This window comes from Tupaia chinensis, unplaced genomic scaffold (genome assembly GCF_000334495.1).
Source record: "Tupaia chinensis unplaced genomic scaffold, TupChi_1.0 Scaffold000515_1, whole genome shotgun sequence".
NCBI classification, from domain to species: Eukaryota; Metazoa; Chordata; class Mammalia; order Scandentia; family Tupaiidae; genus Tupaia; species Tupaia belangeri.
In genome coordinates this window covers 7,897,608-7,918,253 of record NW_006160028.1, presented here as the reverse complement: position 1 = coordinate 7,918,253, position 20,646 = coordinate 7,897,608, and the positions used below count along the sequence as shown (strand labels likewise).

At 47.2% G+C, this 20,646-nt stretch overlaps 2 protein-coding genes across 7 annotated transcripts in view; one reads left to right on the top strand and one right to left on the bottom strand.

Annotated features, from left to right (window-relative positions):
- SLC51A (solute carrier family 51 member A) overlaps positions 1-16,211 on the top strand; it is a 38,461-nt gene extending 22,250 nt beyond the window's left edge. For all 5 annotated transcript variants that reach the window (XM_006156784.3, XM_006156785.3, XM_014590981.2 and 2 more), the window contains 7 exons: positions 7,131-7,285; positions 8,367-8,440; positions 8,789-8,947; positions 9,439-9,550; positions 9,793-9,939; positions 13,365-13,470; positions 14,004-16,211. In XM_006156784.3, the coding sequence (XP_006156846.1) occupies positions 7,131-7,285; positions 8,367-8,440; positions 8,789-8,947; positions 9,439-9,550; positions 9,793-9,939; positions 13,365-13,470; positions 14,004-14,140 (890 nt within the window). In that variant the 3' untranslated portion in view covers positions 14,141-16,211. The remainder of the gene's footprint in view (positions 1-7,130; positions 7,286-8,366; positions 8,441-8,788; positions 8,948-9,438; positions 9,551-9,792; positions 9,940-13,364; positions 13,471-14,003) is intronic.
- Positions 14,825-20,646, bottom strand: part of PCYT1A (phosphate cytidylyltransferase 1A, choline) — a 61,758-nt gene continuing 55,936 nt past the window's right edge. For both annotated transcript variants that reach the window (XM_006156790.3, XM_006156789.3), the window contains exons 8-9: positions 19,666-19,854; positions 14,825-18,793 (exon numbers count right to left, since the gene is read on the bottom strand). In XM_006156790.3, coding sequence (XP_006156852.1) covers positions 18,587-18,793; positions 19,666-19,854 — 396 coding nt within the window. In that variant the 3' untranslated portion in view covers positions 14,825-18,586. The remainder of the gene's footprint in view (positions 18,794-19,665; positions 19,855-20,646) is intronic.

Here is a 20,646-nt window from a genome sequence, read left to right as displayed (position 1 = left end):
GCCAGGCGTCACCCGCTCCGTGTCCGGAGAGGCAGCTGAACGCCGGGGGACCGCCGCCCTGCTCTGCGCGGGTCCCGGGGTAGGCGGCGCCCGCGCAGGGTCAGAGTGGGCCTGCAGCAGGGCCTTCAGCCGGCCTGCCGCCTTCGCTCGCCGCGGGTCCCGGGGTGGGCGGCTAGCATGCACCCTTTTTTTTATGCCTGCATTAACACTTGGGTATTTTAGTTAATAACTATTGGTAGAAATTTAAGTTGTTTCTAATTTAAGACTTTTAGTCAATAACATTATAAATGCTATCTTTTAATATACTAAAAATAACATATCATTGTTATTTTGCTCTCTTCAGGCTTGGCAGGTAGAATATTTTCTTACATGCCCCGAACTGGGTTTCCATTCTGTGCAACAGCTTTCAATCTTATATAATAAAGATCTTAAATCTGAGTGCATGTTTGCTCTGAGTATTTTTCTCCAGTGTGTTTGCAGGCTTTTAATGATTTTAACACTCACAAATTTAAACTTTTTGTATTGAATATTACCATGATTCTCTTTGAGATTTCCTATATAATTCCTATGCTTAGGAAATTCTCCCTCTCCAAAGTTTTGATCATGACACAATTTTATTCCATGTCTATTTCTCTCCTTTTTTTTAAGTTTATTTATATATCTCCTCATGAATAGGAGAGAGACAGTGCCCCCACTGGGCTTTGATGCCACATCCACCCCTAGCCTCAGCCAGCCCCATCAGATCATGAGCACACCCGTGCCCAGTAGACGCAGGGAGAGCTCCAGACATGAACTTGGAACCTTCCCAAGCAGGTCAGCTTCTCGGAGGGCTGTATTTTACTGCGGCACCACTATCCAGCTCCCTTGTTTGATTTTATAAAAACTTATCTTTTTACCCATCAGGAAATGTTCTGATAGATAGCAGGCTTTCAGTGTGTATCGGTGATCATTTTAAATACACACTGTGCTGCATAAGTGAAGAATTGTGTAAGAAAACAAAATCCTCTGTAATGTTTATGTTCTAAAAGTTTCAAAGAGTGGGACCAGCAGATGGTGGTTTTATCACTGGACTTCCATGCAGTCAACCATGGTTCGAGTCCTGGTGGCTTAAAATTCACGCCAGGCACCTGTGCATGAGTGCCCAAAATCCCAAGAGGAGAATGGAGGAGACGAGACTGCAGCATGACCATCCCCTCAGGGGGGTGATTTCTCGCTTTCTATCTCCCTGTCTCTCTGTCTCTCCAATGAGGGCACAAGCCCTATAGCAAAAAAACCTCTCTAAAATTTTTATATACAGTATTTTTTAATATACAATTATTTTATTTAACTTTATTCATTTATTTTTATTTTAATTTGACCAGAGAGGGGCAGATAGAGAGAAACTGAGAAACCAAGCCGCTAGGTCTGGGACTCAAACCTTGGTTGGTCACGTGGGAGTCCAGTGCCCTTAACCACCATGTCACCTGCCGGCCCCTAAAACTTTTTTTTTTTTTTAAATGTTTCAAGAAGAATGGATTCACATGTTCACTGAAAAATTATTTACAATAACCAACGTTTGGAATAAACCTAAATGTCCGTCAGTGGAAAATGGATAAAGGAAATGTGAAATATAAAGACAATGGAATACTGTTCAACCTTCAAAAAGAAGGAAATCCTGTCATTCGCAACAACATGAATCGACCTGGAGGATATTATGCTAAGTGAAATAAGCCAGGAACAGAAAACAATACTGTATGATCTCACTTCTACGTGAAATCTAAAAGAGTTAAACACAAAGACCCAGAGAATAAAATGGTGGTTATTAGGGACTGGCCGAGCAGGAGGTACGGGGATGAGTGACATTGGTTAAAGGATACAAAGCATCGGTTAGACAGGAGGAATAAGTTCAAGATACCTATTGTACAATGTGACTGTAGTTTTTAAAAGTATATACTTGGGACCAGCAGTTGGTGTAATGGCTGTGTCGCTGGACTCCCATGTAGTCGACAGTGGTTCAAGTCCCAGACCCAGTGGCTTAAACTCACACCGGGCATGTGTGTGTTCGTGCCCAAGATCCCGAGAGGAGAATGGAGGAGAAGGGATTGCGGCATGGCCGTCCCCCCTGGGGGGTGATTTCTCGCTTTCTGTCTCTCTCTGTCTCTCTCTGTCTGTCTGGCAAGCACATGCACCCTATAGCAAAAACCTCTTAAAAAATAAAAGTGTGTACTTGAAAATTGTTAAGAGTAGATTTTAAATGTTCTCACCACAAAAATATGATAAATATGTGAGGTAATTACCTTGATTTCACCATTCTTCAAAGAGTACATATATTAAAATATTAGGTTGGGGACAGCAGGTAGCATAGTGGTTGTGGTGCTGGACTCCCACGTGGCCGACCACGGTTTGAATCCTGGACCTGGGGGCTTGAAACTCATGCTGGGCGCGTGTGTGTGCGTGCCCAAAATCCCAAGAGGAGAATGGAGGAGAAGGGGTTGCAGTGTATGGCTACCTCCCAGGGTGGGGGTGATTTCTCACTTTCTCTCTCTCTGTCTCTGGTAAGTATATGAGCCCTATAGCAAAAATCTCTCTACAAAAATAAACAAAAATAAAATCAGGTTGTACATCACAAATATATAGAAATGTGGATTAATTGACAGTGAATAAGGGCTGGCCCTGAGGTGTAACAGCATCAAATGTACTGCTTATGAATGTTGGATCCCATTTGGTGACTATGGTTCGAATCCTGGTCCTGGCCTGAAACACATCAGGCATGTGGCCAGGTGCCCAGCAGGCTGGAGAACCAGGGAAGGGGATCACCCAGGATTGTGACCTGACCGTTTGGAGAGTGCTGCTCGCTCTCTCTCGCTCACTCCCACATGTGCGCATGCACTCTGTCGTGAATAAAAAGGAAAATAAAAATAACGTGGGGGGCCGACCAGGTGGTGTGGTGGTTGAGACTAGATCCCATAGGGCTGACTGCTGCCTCATTGCTGCTTGTTTGTGACCTGGACCCGGGGACCTGAAAAACACACCGGCCGTGTGTGTGTGAATGCCTAAAATCCCAAGAGGAGATTGGAGAAGGGATTGGGGTCTAGCCATCCCTCCTGGGGGAGATACTTTCCCATTTTCTCTGTCCCTCCCTATGTCTGCTGATCACACTCTATAGTAAATATAATTTTTAATTAAAAAAAATTGGGGGGGGGATTTTTGCTATAGGGTGTGCGCACTCGCCAGAAAGACAGAGAGAGACAGAGAGACAGTGAGAAATCACCCCCCAGAGGGAATGGCCACGCCACAATCCCTTCTCCTCCATTCTCCTCTTGGGATCTTGGGTATGCACGCACACGTGCCTGGTGTGAGTTTAAGCCACCGGATCTAGGATTCGAACCACAGTCAGCTACATGGGAGTCCAGTGACATAGCCATTATGCCAACTGCTGATCTCGTACCCTATAGTAAATTTAAAAAGAAAGAAAGTCAATAGAAGGAGGAAAAGTTGAAGTTTCCTTTTAATAAAAAAGTGCAATCAGCTTTAAAAAACAACAACAAATGAAAACCTGCAGGGCCTCCTGGAGCAGTATCTAAAGATGCATTTGCGAAAGAGGTGACCGAGCTGGCGGCGGCATGCCAGCGATTTAGTCGCCCAAGGGCTGTATCGCAGTGGAGGGGGCAGAGGAACAGATGGTCAGGAGGAAAGGCACACAGCACGGGCCAGGCTTTTGTGGCCAGGGATAGAAAGGGAAGGTTTACTGCTCACTTCAGAAGTCTGGCTTGGAAGCTGGAAAGCAAGGGCCGCCTTCCTCCTGGCCTGTCCACTGGATCAGTCGGTCACCCAACCACAGTCAGAAATAAAGCAGAAACAGAGAGAAGTGTGTGTCCTGAAATAAGCACTCAGCACCAGCGTGGCATTTTGGGTTTCAGTGGTAATCTCTCTCTGACCGAGCGGCCCTCATGTTCCTCTGTCACCAAAACTGGAGCAGGCTAGCCAGTACAAGGGGACTTCATGAAGTCTGTAGAAAGGGGACAGATGAGGAACCAGCAGTGAGATGCAATGCTCTGCAAGGCAATCCCAGTTCAAGTCTAGAGACCTCCCTGAGAATTCTGGGCACACGCTTGCCCGAAAACTGGGGCTGAATCACGGCATCAGGACCTCACTGGGGTGCTCTCTTTCTCTTATCTGCTCAAAGAAGAAATGCATAAGCAAACTTTTTAAAAATCCATGGGAAAATGGAATTAAAGCACAACTTTATCTTATTTATTTATTTTTTTTTTTTTGGAGAGATTTTCGCTATAGGGCGCGTGCGCTCGCCAGACAGACAGAGAGAGACATAGAAACAGAAAGCGAGAAATCACCCCCCAGGGGGGATGGTCACGCCACAATCCCTTCTCCTCCATTCTCCTCTCGGGATCTTGGGCACGCACGCACACGCGCCCGGCGTGAGTTTTAAGCCACCGGGTCCGGGACATGAACCGCGGTCGACTACGTGGGAGTCCAGCGACATAGCCATTACGCTAACTGCTGGTCCCCGAAGCACAACTTTATTTTTGATGGAAAGAAACTTTGAAATATATGTATAGTTTCGTTTTTTTTTTTTTAATTTGCTGGAGGGCACATGTACTCATCAGAGAGAGACAGAGAGATAGAGAGAGACAGAGAAATAGAGAGAGAAAGGGGGAAAGCACCTCCTAGGGGCATGGCCACGCCAGTTACTTCTCCATTCTCCATGCTGTAGGGATTTTGGACATGCATGCACACAGGACTAGCATGCTTTTTTTTTTGCTTTTTTTTTTTGGAAGGTTTTTGCCATAGGGCGCATGTGCTCGCCAGACAGACAGAGACAGAGAGAGACAGAGAGACAGAAAGCGAGAAATCACCCCCCAGAGGGGATGGTCACGCCGCAATCCCTTCTCCATTCTCCTCTCGGGATCTTGGGCACACACGCACACGCGCCAGGCGTGAGTTCAAGCCACTGGGTCCGGGACGCGAACCACGGTCAACTACGTGGGAGTCCAGTGACATAGCCATTACGCTAACTGCTGGTCCCCAGGACTAGCATGCTTTTTTAAGCGTCCAGGACTGAGATTCAAACTGCATCATTGGCCATGTGGAATCTCACTCCTTTAACTACCAGTCCAAGGAGCCATCCCAGTTTTCTTAGAATATACATTGTCCTTGAACTTTTTCAAGATCTCTTATGTCTTCCTCATACTTTTACCAACCCCTTCTCCCCCAAGCAACAAGACAATGGAGTGGACTCCACCATCTTCTCCCCTTTCTTCCTCTTATCTAGCCAGTTAGGAGGTGCAAAGGAGAGTCTGCTGCCTATAAAGAAACTTGAATAAATGAGAGTAGGAACTTAGTCACTAAGGATCCAGAACCCTTTTAATTTTTTTTTTTTTTTTGGAGAGATTTTGCTATAGGGCACATGTGCTTGCCGGAAAGACAGAGAGACAGAGAGAAAGCGAGAAATCAGCCCCTAGAGGGGATGGCCACGCCACAATCCCTTCTCCTCCATTCCCCTCTTGGGATCTTGGGCACACACGCACACGCGCCCGGTGTGAGTTTAAGCCACTGGGTCCAGGACTTGAACTGAGGTCGACTATATGGGAGTCCAGCGACATAGCCATTACGATAACTGCTGGTCCCCAGAACCCTTTGTAAAACCTAATTGTGGGGGCCAGCACATGGCATGGTGAAGGCGCAGGACTCCCACATGGCTAACCATGGTTCGAGTCCCGGACCTGGCAGTTTGCTTTCTCACTTACCCTCTCTCACTATCTATAGTGAACACACATGCCCTACACTAAAGTATTATCATAATAATAAATAAAATGAAATAATTCCTTTAAAAAACTTATCATGGCGTTAATGAATCACACGTTCAGAACACGGTGTGACTACGTCAATTTCTCCCTGTTAGCAGTGGTGAGGTCAGATGGGGTTCACCAGCGTGTCAGTGTGTTTGCTATGCTCGGATTATTATCAGGCGGGCGTGTGAGAAATGCAGGTTCCTGGGCCCATCCTAGACCGCCTGAAGCGGCATGTCTGAGGGCAGGACCCCGGACAGCTGCTTTTTAACATCTTTGCAAACAATTGCAATAACTGCTGATGGCTGAGAACCACTGGTCTCCAGTTAATGTAAAACCAAATGTGTGGCCAGCACGGGTCAGACATCCTTGGGTTTATTTCTATCATTTCTCTTTGTTACAGTCTCTGCCTTAATGTCCCAGTTTCATGGTACAAGTCGGTGAATCACAGTGAACGGCTCTAGAGGACCGTTAATTACATTCTGTTTCAGCTGTAATACCCACTGGTTCATGTCTGCTAGTACAGTACTTGGCACTAGAGGAGGAGGAGGCCCTTGCCAACCTCTTCAGTTAAACACGTTGCTCATTATGTAAAAGTGTGCTTTATAGCTATCCTTGGTTCGGGCGGACCCTGCCATACCTAGAACTACATGATCTACCTAGAACTATATGATCTAGGCTCCCCTTCATGCAAGAGGACGACTACGCATTTCTTAGTCACGTGTTGGGTATTCTTTTAAAGAATAATTTATTTAATTTTATTTACTATTACCATTTTTTAAATTTACTTATTTAGAGAGGTTTTTTTGTTTGTTTGTTTGTTTGTTTTTCTATAGGGCACGTGCACTCACCAGAGAGACAGAGACAGAAAGTGAGAAATCACACACACACACCCCCGGAATGACCATACCACAATCTCTTCTCCATTCTCCTCTTGGGATTTTGGGCAAGCAGTCACCATGTCTGGGACTCGATGACTTTGGTCCACTACATGGGAGTCCAGCAATCCAGCCATTACACCATCTGCTGGTCCTCTATTATTGTTTTTAAAATTTGACCAGAGAGATGGGTTAGGGAGGAGTGAGAAAGCAATCACCGGGTCTGGGACTTGAACCACAGTCGGCCACGTGGGAGTTTAGTGCCTGGTGGTTGCACCATGCCACCTGCCAGCCCCCACATGCTGGATATTCTAGGTCCAAGCAATAGCCGTTATTCTGCATGGGGAGAAGCCTAGATCAGATCATCCTAGTTTGGGTAAGGCGTTTAGACCCAAGTAAGGAAGCCTGCATCCTCCCCGCTCAGTCCTGGGGTGCCTTCAGCTCACCAGTCTCCTTTCCACTCCAGCACTGGGCCCTGTGGAGATCACGCTCACGAGCATCATGACTCTGCTTGCCCTGGGCTCGGTTGCCATCTACCTGGAGACCGCCGTCTACCTGCACAAGAACACCTCTTGCCCCATCAAGAGGAGAACTCTGCTCTGGAGTAGCTCCGCACCCACGGTGAGGGCCCTGAGCTGTCCTTTGGGAGGGGCTGCAGAGGAGGCGGGGACTTCCTCTTTCCATTTTGAGAATTCCTCCAGACAGTTCACTTGAGCAGTTATCTATGACTACTCCCTAGGAGGGAGGGGTGTTTGTTTTGCTTTGTTTGAGAGGTTTTTGTCATAGGGCGCATGCGCTCTCCAGAAAGACAGAGAGACGGACAGACAGAAAATGACCTTTACTTGCACTTAGGACCCTATGTTTGGGAGGCCAGCAGTGGGAATTCATCTTTTTTTTTATTCTAGAGGGCACGTGTGAGCACACAGAAGAGAAAGAGCACCACCTAGGCACGCATGCCTGCCATGTTTTTCAAGCTGCTGGGTTGGGACGCAAACCCTGGTCAACCACGTGGGATCTGGTTTTCTCTGGGTAGCACTTAACTACTGTGCTAGGGGCAACCAAGAGTACGGACGCTGTGGGCAACAGAATCTTCTGGAGGACCTGCTCAGCCCACCTGTGGCCCATCTTGTGACTCCCCCACCACTTTCCTGTCCAGGCAGGCAAGGGTGCTCAGAGTGGAGGAGGGAAGGAGTCTTCTACCGAGTTACGCTCCTTCCTGTACTTAAGCTTGTGGACCCTTCCGGCTCAGACCCGCAGCCGTTACACAGGTCCTTGGCTCACGTGCTTTCATCAGTGGGTTTCCCAGTGGGCAGCACTGTTTTTTGTTTGTTTGTTTTTGTTTTTGTTTGTTTTTTTAATTTTGCTATAGGGTGCAAATGCTCTCCAGAGAGAGAATGTGAAAAATCACCTCCTGGGGGGATGGCCACACCACAATCCTTTTTTCACTTTCCTCTTGGGATTCTGGGCATGCGTGCACACATGCTCGGTGTGTTTTTCAAGCCCCAGGTCCAGGATTTGAACCACAGTGGACCATATGGAATCCAGCTGCTTTAACCATCACACCAGCAGCTGGTCCGCCAGCTGGCAGCCTTTAAGGACTGGTGTCTCACACATATAAACTTGCTCTCTTGAGCCTGTGCCACACGGGCTTTGAGCGGTCTCCCTCCCCACCCTAACCCGCTTCTTGCTCTGCCTCAAACAGGTTGTGTCTGTGTTCTGCTGCTTTGGGCTCTGGATCCCTCGCTCCCTGATGCTCGTGGAAATGGCCATCACCTCGTGAGTCTCCTGCCCCTCCCACTGCTCTCCACTCACCAGGACTCCAGAGTCTTCAACCTGTTCCTTCCCAATCTGTGCTGGTCCGGGCCCCTTGACCTGGTTCTGTTCAGGGAATATGCCACTCAGCTCCGTCCTCACGGTCTGAAATTCCCCTTCCCGGTCCTTTGGATCTTGTCCTCTTGCTTCTCCTGGGCTGCACATCTGGAGGGCCCAGACCCTATTGCCTTCCCTTCAGTGAGCCCCACCACTCTGTGCAGACTCCCTCTCTGGCTGCAAAGGGGTGTCCCCTCAGCTGGCTGACCCTTGCCCCCACCCTTACTCACCATCCCACTTCTGTCCCCATCCTAGGTTTTATGCCGTTTGCTTTTACCTGATGATGCTGGTCATGGTGGAGGGCTTTGGTGGGAAGGAGGCAGTACTGAGGACCCTAGAGAATACCCAGATGATAGTCCACACAGGCCCCTGCTGCTGCTGCTGCCCCTGCTGCCCCAGACTCCTGCTCACCAGGTAAGGCGGGAGGGAGGGGAATCTCCAAAGAACACGTCGGCTTCTGCCCTCTCTCAAGGGCCTCTCTGGCTTTGTAGCCCTGCTTCAAGGCTCTTGGAATTAGGCTTCCATGGGACAAAGCCAGTAGTGAATGGGTGGGCACTCAACCCCAGAGGGGAGCAGAGAACTCAAGTTCCCATCATGTGAGCTCCCTGCCCCCTGCAGATGCACAAAGGAAGCCGCCCTTAGGGCTTTTCCTGACCCTTCTGCCCATTGTGGTTATTGAGGGTGAGGTCAGCGCTCTGCTGGCTCTTGCTCTCCGGTCTGGAGGTGAGTGGGAGGCAGGGCCGGTTCCCAACGCTGTCAACATTCTGGCTGCCTCCCGGGGCCCATCCACTTAGCCATGTGGGCATCTGTTGGGGCAGCCAAGCCCCAGCGCAGGACCAGTGAGGGACCTGAGAGGTGTTGGGGTGGGCTATGGATCTTTGTCCCAAACTCTCTTTCTCTTTCAGGAAGAAGCTTCAGCTGCTGATGCTGGGCCCGTTCCAGTATGTCTTCTTCAAGATAACGCTGGTCCTGGTGGGCCTGTTTCTCATCCCTGACGGCATCTATGACCCAGCAGACGTAAGCCAGGAAGGAGTCAGGGGTGGCAGGTTAAAGACCCATTTAGTAACTTTTAGCTCTGGAATACCTGGAGCCAACACCCCTGTCACAGCGCCCCAGGGACAGGATGACTGGAAAAGCAGAGGGATTCCAGTGGGGAGAGACAAGGCTTCGGGGCTTCTTGATTATCCATCCCACCATGGGAGAGGAGAAATAAGAGGGAAGGGGCCGCCTCCCTACTGACTACTTCCTGGTCTGCCCAGATTTCTGAGGCGAGCACAGCTCTATGGATCAACACTTTCCTCGGTGTGTCCACCCTCCTGGCCCTCTGGACCTTGGGCATTCTTTTCCGCCAAGCCAAGCTACACCTGCGTGAGCAGAACATACAAGCCAAATTTGCTCTTTTCCAGGTAACTATCCTGTTTACTAAGGGGGTTACACATTACTGGGACTGGGGGATGAGACTGATAAAGGCTAGAAGCAGGTCTAGGAATCTTCCTTATAAACCTCAGATTTCCTGTGGAATTTGGAGGATAACCCCTGCCCTTCCCATTCTTTGCCTTTCTGTGCTGTAATAGTTCTGTAGCGATGCCGTAACGACATGGCACCAACTAGGTGTTAATACAACGAAATGGGGAACTAGCCGTTAGCGTAATGGCTATGTCGCTGGACTCCTACATAGTCGACCGGGGTTTGCGTCCCGGACCCGGTGGCTTAGAACTCACGCCGGGCACGTGTGCGTGCGTGCCCAAGATCCCGAGAGGAGAATGGAGGAGGGATTGCAGCGTGACCATTCCCCCTGGGGGCTGATTTCTCACTTTCTGTCTCTCTGTCCCCCTCTGTCATTCCAGTGAGTGCACGCGCCCTATAGCAAAAACCTCTCCAAAAATAAATAAATAAATAAAAATACAACAAAATGCATGGTCCTGTGGTTTCAAGGCTGGAAGTCTAAAATCAAGCAGTTGGCAAGGCCGGGCTCTGAAAACTGCAATGGAGACTCCCTCCCGTTTCTCCCAGGCTTCTGTTGGTTGCCAGCAGTCCCGGGCAGTCCTTCGCCAGCAACTGTGTCATCAGTTTCTGCTCCATGATCACACACTGTTTCTCCCTTCATGTGTGTCTCTTCTCTCTCTCTTTTTTTTTTTTTTTTTTTTTGAGAGGTTTTTGCTATAGGGCGCGTGCACTCACTGGAATGAAGATGTGTGCACTCACTGGAATGACAGAGGGAGACAGAGAGACAGAAAGTGAGAAATCACCCCCCGGGAGGATGGCCACATCGCAATCCCTTCTCCTCCATTCTCCTCTCAGGATCTTGGGCACGCACACACATGCGCCCGGCGTGAGTTTAAGTCACCAGGTCCGGGACACGAACCGCAGTCGACTACATGGGAGTTCAGCGACATAGCCATTACGCCAACTGCTAGTCCCTGTCTCTTCTCTTTTTATGACAACAATCATATTGGTTTAAGGGCCCACTGTGTTCTGGCATGACCTCACCTTAGCCAATTACAGCTGCAATGACACTGCTTCCAAATAAGGTCATTCTGAGGCACTGGGGGAGGGCAGTTAGGACCTCAACATAGCCTTCTGGGAAACGCAATTCAACCCGTAACATGAATGTTGTCGAACCTCCTTAAATTCTTCGACCCTTGCTTTTTCTTTTCCTTTTCTTTATTTTTTTAGTTTTGCTGTAGGAAGCACACACTTGCTGGAGAAAAATCAGGAGAGGAGAGAGTGATAAATCCCCCTGCCGGGAGGGGGATGGCCATGCCACAATCTGTTTTCCTCTCAGGATTCTGGGCACATATGCACATGTGCCCAGCATGATTTCCAAGCTGCTTGATCCAGGACTTGAACTATGAAGCTGGCCATGTGGGAACCAGCTGCTTTAACCACCACACCACCAGTTCACCCCTTTCCTTTTCCATCTATTACTTCCCAAAGCCACATATCCATCCACACCAGCAGCAACGGCATGATTAGAGCTGCAGCTATCAAATACCTACCCCGCGTGCTGGGCACTTCTCATAGTTCCACTTAGGTGATCACAGTAACCCTGGAGTCATCATTAGCCTTATTTTACAACAGATGAAGCTTTGAAACCAAGATCATGAAGCTTGTCAAAATGCACTTAAGAGACGGGCTAGATTTTAAACCTAGGTCTTAACTCCTAACCCAACGTCCTTTTCTCATTACACTGCCTCTTCATCTTCACACCTCTTCTGAAGATCCTCTCAAGGGTGCCTTTGTTCACCTATGATTTGCATTCTCTAAGGCCACAACGACTTCTAGCCCAAGGTCGTCCTCCTTCTCGCACCATTTTTCTGTCTTCTTGCTGGGCCCTTCTCCTACTTCCAAGGCATAATGACTGCTTTATAGAAAGTGGTTCCGCGTGCATTCTTACAGCATGTGAATTTCCAGGAACATTCCTTCACTCCCTCTTCCTACATCGTTGTCATCTTCATGGCCTTCATCTTCATCTTAGTCATCTGTAACCTTTTTTTTTTTTTAAATAATTATTTTAACTTTATTTATTTTAATTTGACCAGAGAAGGACAGAGTGGGGGGGGAGGGCATGAGAAAGAAATTCACCAAGACTGGAACTCAAACTGTGGTCGGCCATGTGGGAGTGCAGTGCCCTTCACCACCACACCACCTGCTGGTCCCATCTGTCATCCTTTTTATCTTCATCTTCACTGACTTCTTAGTCTTCGTTTGTTGTTTTCATCTTTGTCATCTATTTTTTTTTTTAAGTTGTGATGAAATACACATAGCAGGGCCAGCAGGTGGTGCAGAGGTGAAGGCTCTGAATCCCACATGGCCAACTGAGCTGTTCGAGTCCCAGACCTGGCAGCTGGAAAAACACGCTAAGCACATGTGCATGCATGCCCAGAATCTCAAAAGGAGAATAGAAAAGGGATTGTAGTGTGGCCATCCCCTCTGGGGGGTGATTTCTCATGTTGCCTCTCTATCTTTCTCTCTCTTTCCAGCAAGTACATGTGCCCTGTGGCAAACTTTTAAAAAATGCATAAAATGTACAGTCTAGGGCACTAAATACATTCACATTTTTGTGCAACCATCAATGCCATCCGTCCCCAGAAGTTTTTTAACTTCTCCAACTGAAACTATACCCATTAAATACTAATTTCCCATTGCCCTCTGACAACGACCCCTGACATGGCAGGCAGAGTTTTTGAAGGATACTTTATTTATTAAGTTATATTGCCAGAGGGTGAGTTCACTCACCAAAGAGAGTGTGTGCACCCCTCCCATGGGGCCCAGTCATGCTGTAATTCCTTTTCCTCCATTTCTCCACCCCATCAGGATTTGGGGCACACACACACATGCACCTAGAGCATTTTCCAAGCTACTATAGCTAGGACTCAAACTGCAGTTGGCTGTGTGGGATCTGGCTTCCTATGTACAGTGCTTAACCACTGAGCTAGGGGACCAGCCCTCAAAAGTCACTTTAACGGTCTAAATTCTAGGAGCAGGGATCTCAGATACTTGAGATACTCTTCTTTAATCATCCACCTTTTTTTATCCACTAAGTGCTCATTAGCAGCCATGACTAAGATGGGGAAATAAGAATGACACCCCCCCTTCAGTTCCTATTGTGTCAATAACTCTAATAAAATATTGAGCATTAGAAGGAATTGTAATTTGCCTACAGATGAAAACTCCACAAATATTTAATCAAGTGAGTTTCAACCCTTTGTACCTGCTCTGCTCTAATGGTGGGCTGAATGTGCACAGAAAGGACAGGGCCCGGCAGCAGGCTGGTGGCCTCGGGGCCGTGGACGGCAGCACAAACCCACCCCTGTTCTCTGCGCTGCAGGTGCTGCTCATCCTGACTGCCTTACAGCCCTCCATCTTCTCCGTCTTGGCTAATGGTGGACAGATTGCTTGCTCACCTCCCTATTCTTCTAAAATCAGGTCTCAAGGTGAGCACATGAGGGCTCCCATTCCATTACAGGGTGGATGAGATGGGGGAGGGTAAAGAAAGAGAAAACCTTAGAACAGAAGCGAGGCTGGCCTGACTTCTGCTTGAATATTCAGGAGGAGATTTCCAAGACATCCCAGTAGAGGCTTTAAGGAAATAATGACCTCTCTGATCAGACAAAGGAGACCTGCAACCCCACTGCTTAGCCCAGCCCTGATGGCCAACCCAGGAAGCCATGGGTTCAACCTTCAGCTCATGTCAGAAGAATGGGTGTGATTAGGGAGGTGGTTATGCTGATTACGTAAGAGGGTAGGGCTCAAATGCTAGCCTCAGATGTAGAAGGTAGAGAGCCAAGTTCTGGTTCTGGTCCTACCACTAACTTGTTATCTTACTTGTGACAATTTAGTATCTCTAGGTCCTGGGTTTGGGGATAAGATGGAGAAAGTGTTGCTCAGTTCACATGCCGTGGCTGCTAGTGAGATACCCCCTCTACAACTTGGCATAACCTACATTACATTTCAACCCACATTCCAGTGATGAACTGCCACCTCCTCATACTGGAGACTTTTCTGATGACTGTGCTGACACGGATATACTACCGAAGGGAAGACCACAAGGTTGGATATGAAGCTTTCTCCTCTCCAGAACTGGACTCGAATCTCAAAGCTTGAGGTGGACAGCCTGGACAATGGAAGAGACACTGTACTTATTATGAGAGGACATTTCTTCACTGTCTCTCAATCTTGACCAAACAGGCAAGGATTCCCACTGACAACGCGAGCTGACAGATTACATTTGACCAGAGATGAAGGTGAACTGTGTAATAGCATGGAATTGTTTTGGTTCTTACCCAGGAAAGGTATTTTAAGTTTGCAATAAATAATAGGATGAAGTCTGAAACTCTGGGCATTATGGGTGCCACTGTTAACCTTTAAAGCTTGTGTACTAAAAGGTCACTCTGAACTTGCCCAAAGCAGATGGAGGTGGGTAGAGGGTATGATGTGTCCCTATAGGCACAAGGACAGGAGAACCTGGCTATGTAAAATAGCACCTGCCCAAAGTCCCGAAGAAGTCAGGCTTCTGGAAAACAGATAGAAGGTGTTCTTTTCCTTAGGGCACTGATGACACTAGGCCTGGGAGGTCTGGATCTGCCTCCCTTTCTGGAACAATGGCTTTTTGAGTGTTCTGTGCCACATTTCAAAAGGAATCCCCTAATGACATGGTCATTAAGTTTGATTTTGAGGAGAGAAAAGAGGATGCAAAAGCAAAGAAACTGAAAGTACAGTTAAAAGCCCCCAATACATGAAACATATCATACATGTGTTTACCACGTCAAAAATACAGAAAATGGAACATCAGGTAAAACTGCAGTGCCTTTATTTGGCTAAATGACAAAAGCCAAAATAACTCTGAACAAATCAATAACAGACAGAACAGCATGGTGAGCCCCAGTTGAGGACAGCCTCCCTGTAGACTTGCATTGGTGATGGGCAAACATCCATGATGGCCAGCGCTTATGACTCTTCTTTCTCTTCACGACCCTCAATACAGAACAACCCAACCAGTCAAGTCTGTGTTCAAAACAGGCAGCACCTCCCAAAGAACAGAAGGAAGGGCCACTTCAAACCTAAAGGAGCACAACTGAGTCACCTGAAGCACCACCTAAACCTGGTGCTTTTCCTTTCTGCCCCAATCCCAGTCCTAACATAAACCTTCGGTAGACAGAAAAGATTTCTTCTTTCTTTTGAAAGAACATCAGTAACATTTAATAGTATAATCCCAAGAATGTGTCCTACTTATTTCTTTGGAAAAATAGAAGCTAGGGACCACTCTTTAATCCCACGACAAACTATTCTATGAGAGGAACCAAAAATAATCATTGTTATGACTTCGAAAAATATAACCTTAAAAAATACTTGCATTGGTAAGCTTTAAAAAATAGCATTAAAAACATTGTTAGGGGAACTCTTTCTTCCTACCTGGGGACAGTGTATGCTGACAGAAAATCCAGAAGCTATGGCTTTTAGGGAATTAAAAAAAGCACAAAATATAATTGACTTGGAAAGCTTTTAGAGGGAGGATCTGAAACAGGATTAAAAAGGCAATGAGCTCCAGAAGATAAACCACCCACAAGTCAAGACACTCCAGAGTACTGCGAAGAACCACTGTCTAGGGACAGCCTAACAAGCTACGTGGCCACACATCTCATAGTGTGACTCAGATGCTGCCTAGGAAGTTACTAGCAATCAAAAGGGGCCAAAGTGTTCTCGGCCCCCCTCGTCTTTGTTTCCTTCTTCAGGATGTTCGGCCTCCTCACACCCCAACCTTCTTATCCAAGTCTCCACAAAATCCTGGTCCTTGGCTCTAGGTATCAGAAGCAGCTGCAGCAGCACGAGGACCCCCTGAAATTCAGCCTCTGTTTTTCAGTGCCTGAGTCTGATGTATGAACAGAGCAAACTTTCTGCCCCATCCACCTGCAGGTGACGGCTACGGCACCTCCTCAGCACCACGGGCGCTGCCTCACCCTCCCTTTTTCTTTCAGACAGCTCCGTCTCAGCGACCAGCTAAGGCTCACTTTAAGGCCGACTCTAATCCCTGTCACATTTGGCCCATCGAGGCTGACTGCTTCCTTGTGTGGGAGTTCAGAGCACAGCTGCACGGCCTCACGCGTCAGTATCTGAGGATGTACAGATCACAGGCATAGTTGTGGCGTTTGAATTTCTGACCTTATTTAATTAGGCACAAACGATCCAATCATGTCATTCCAACACCTCCCTCCATACAGCCACACTTGTCCAAGTTCTAGGATCACATTCACCCCAAAGTACCTGGCTTGCCGCACCATAAAAAGTTCTGCTTTCTGCCAAAATTATCTGAACATGTACTAGTGTTAAGAGACGGAGGCAGTAGACCCTCAGCCAAAGGGGTAAGGAAGTCCTCCAAGAACATGCAGATGCTGCCCCCAGGCAGCTGTGAGAGCAGAGGCGGAAGGCACGCACACTGGGGACCCAGACGAGATACTTCAGAGGGACTGCAGGAAGGCACATTCTAGCATCTCCCTTCCCGTCAAATCCACGTGGTTAGCGTGTACTTCAAAGGAAGGGGAAGGTGGGCTTCAGCATAGTTCATCGCCTTTCTATTCCAGGGAGAGGAAGTCAGACAGAAAGAGGCAGAATTCCCAAAGACGGAAGACTGAAGTAGAAACGCTAAGTTACACAATCATGTGGAGCTAGAAAATGTGGGAAACGTCAACTTCGGCTGTTTCAAGGAAAGGATTCCAAGCCAGAGTTTTGTGAACCAGACTTTATAGTAAAAATAGCACTTCATGAGGAGAATTAGAAATGTAATTCCCCTAGGCTATTAGGACAAGAAGTCCCCCTCCCCTTTTTGGCCCTCTCCTCTGCCATGCTCTGCTCATCTGGGTAATCAGATTTAAGAACCCAGGTTGTCCAGCCGTGCAGGTGGGCAGGGAGTCTAGCCGCTGACCCTCAGGCAGAGGGCTGGTTCTACTAGAAACTGCTTAGGGAGGGGACTATGAGACGCCCACAGTCCTAGCAGAGGGGTGAGAATGAGAAATTGTGGTTTTCTTAGCTGAAAACATTAAAACTTCACCCCCACAAGGGGTATTTATGAGTGATGGGGGTGGGGCCTGGACATAAGCAATTTCCTCCTGAATCTAGCTATAGGATTACTGGTGGTTGATGATCTGCTGGGTGATGTTTCTGAGAAGACAGGATATAGGGGGTTAAGAGATCAAGCTCAACAGCAAGTGTTAAGCCTCAGCACTCTCTGATTTGAAATTCAAGCGCAGAATCCCCCTGGGCAACCTGTCAGGAGAGATGGGACCATAACCACTAGGCACTCCAAGGAAAGAGGGAGAGAACCCACCATACTCTTGTAATGTCAACCCATGCTTCGAGGCTGGAGGAGGGTGGAAGGAAGTCCTGCCAGGGCAGCTCTCCAAGGAAAAGAAACACCGTGGAGCACTGGTTCTAGGGAAGAGCTGTTCTTGGGAGGGGTAGCAGTCAAGATAAGGCTGTTGCTTTAGAAAGGAAGGTGTTCCCCATGCTTTCGCGTCTCTGTTCTGTACAAATCTCTACACATTCGGTATGCCTGTGAGTAAGGGGATTAACAGATCAGGTTCCAACTGCAGACATTTACAGTGTCCTCTGTAGAAAGCTAGTCAATGGCATTGGAACAGGAGAGGCAGGGCCTGGGTTTACTCCCAGCAGGAACTGAGTCTAATCTCACTTTGGACTGAGTATTGTCCTGCTCCCTTCCTCAATCACAGTAACCCTAAAAGTATTTCTTCTTTTACAAAGGTAGACTGCAGAATAAAGATTGATAAGAGCTCCCAAATAACTGGGCAACAGAATTTTCTGAGATGAACACAGCAGAAAAACTGTAGTTGATGCATGTGGTCTAGTTCCATCCCCATCAGTGTCTTCATGGACCCCACTGGGTTCAATGAGAAACTCCGCAGGGAGTAAGAAACGTTGGGCTCAGATCTCTTCCTTCCTCAGCCACACTGACACGTGTTGGCAGTATATTTAGGGGATTTGTGACTGTAATTCAAATTTTGCTTTTTCTTAAAGAAACCGAAAGTATGATATTCCCCCCATATTACCCATCAGCATGTCTGGACGCCTGAAGGACTTGGCAAGCTGCTTTGCTTCAGAACAGAAGGCAAACACTACAGTGTTATTAGGAAGAAAAGGCCTCTGGGCATTACACCACTTCCTTCTTCTGCCCACTCCTCAGGGGCAAAAAATTAGTTCTATTTACTATATTTGAAAGACTAATTTTTAAAAAAATGAATAAAAATGACAATTTCCCTGTCAAGATCACATGAACATATACAGTAAAGCAAAGTCCTGGGGAGGGTAGATGATTCAGAACAGGCTTCTAAGGTATAGTCAGCCCCTTCACGGTGTGGGTGCTTGATGTCTCTTAGAGGATAGACTGCTTGGGTTCCCCCATATCTAGGTCCTCGTGCCCCAATCGTCTCTCCATTGTAGCTGTCCTTGGGTTTAGTGTTGGGCTCGCAATTTGGAATTCAACAGAGAGCTTCCGAATGTGATGGGCAGGGTGGGGGAGAGGAAGGAGGGTGGAGCGTGTCAGTCCTCTTCGTCCTCACTGATGTCATAGGTTGCAGACTTGTGCCTGGAGAGATTTGCTGGGGAGCGAGGTGGGGAGGTTTTGCCAGAGAAAGGCCATCGGAAGGAGGGGGAAGGGGAGCGCTCACGAGTTGGGCTGCTGCTGGGACTCTGCTTGGGACTGATGGCCTGCAGCATCCGGCCTTTTCCCTCTTTCAGCATGTGTTTCTGAGGACACCAAAAGAAAAAGTTAGAAGAAACTGTGGATCCTACTAATCATCCAGGAGCACCTGAGACTTCCAAATGTTCATGAGTGCCCACTGCAATGTCAAAAGTGATCAATTCTATAAGAGAGACATCGCTATCATTATTATAAGTAACGTCCTCCCTAAAGTGGCCTATGCTATATTATTTACATAAAGGTTCCCACCTGCTATCCACACTCACTAAATCCATGACTTGTATGTCACAGGAATTCCTAGGAGGTGACAGTCTGTAGTCCAGGTTCCAGGCAAAACAAAGGAACCAACTTTGACAAAAGGCTACCTAGTCCAGTTTTAGAGTTCTCTGAAAAGGAATCCCACATTCTTCCTGAATAACTTTTTAGTATCTTAACACCTTCACAGTAAGTTCCTTCCTGCTATCTAACCTAGGGTTCACTTGCTGAATCTTTGATTTGACTTGAAAAGATGGTGCTGTCCTCAAGGACAGAATCCCCACCTCACCCAGGGATCCTGCCGCAGCTTTCTATAGTGGAAAAAGTTTCCTCTTTCCTTTCCTTTATTCTTCCCTTTCCGCCTATCTAAAACTATAATATAGAAGTAAGCTGCGCAAGGCTAATTGCTTATCTTGTCACCAGATTTCGAGACTGATTCAAAGTTGGCAAAATTATTTAGGAAAATGTGTAACTTCTTTCTCTAAGTATTTTGAAGACTTTGGAGGGGGGATAGTTGAAACACAGTTCTGCCCAGATAAGGGGACCATAACTTTTTAACGTCGCTATCCCTTTCTGCTCAAGGATTCTATGATTCTTGTTACAGCGCTGAATTCCCTAAATATCCCTGAAATTCCCTAAATTGTCCAGAATGGTAAGAACATACCAGTGCTCCCTCTGGACCAAACATTTCCAGGAAACTGCCAATGAATTCTCGGGACTTCTCCTCCCACTTCTGAATGAGGTCAATGCTTTTTTCTTCTACTTTCTGAACAAATTCTTTTGACTTCTCCTCCACGTCTTTCACTTTCTTCTTTACTTTGTCAACTCGCTCCTGCAAATGGTATTTCTTCTCCTAGGGAATTGTTTTGAGAAACAGTTCTCATCCTGACCTTCCCTACCCATGAAGAAAGAAAACACATGGCTCATGCACTCCATTGATACTCTGTCCAGTTTTTAGAATTTTGCCATGCTTTAATCTACCATACACTTCTTTAGCACAGTATCAGATAAGATTATGCTCTGGATGGTCATCTTATATGAAAGTATAATAATTCTAATACTGAGGAGGCTCAAAACTAAATATACAGGTTAGACCCAGTAACAGAAAGGTATGTAGCTAAACAAAATCACATTTTTAAAGATAAAGCCTAAACTTGGAACATAAACATGCCCAACACAACCCAAAACTAATTCTAGATGGAAATGGATAGGGAACCAGCAGTTAGCGTAATGGCTATGTCGCTGGACTCCCACGTAGTTGACCGCGGTTTGTGTCCCGGACCTGGTGGCTTAAAACTCACGCCGGGCGCGTGTGCGTGCGTGCCCAAGATCCCAAGAGAATGGAGGAGAAGGGATTGCGGTGTGGCCATCCCTCCGGGGGGTGATTTCTCGCTTTCTGTCTCTCTGTCTCTGTCTCTGTCTGGCAAGCGCACGCGCCCTATAGCAAAACCTCTCCAAAAAAAGAAATGGATAGGTAGCAATGAGACCACTGCATAATATTACCAAGAAAAGTATAATAGATTGAAAGGAATGTATTAGTGCTTTCACTTAATTAATTTATTTATTGTTCTGGGTTTTCCCCCTCCATTGTTGGCATATTCTATGACTTTAGATAAGTCATATGTTTTATTTTTTTGATATGTGG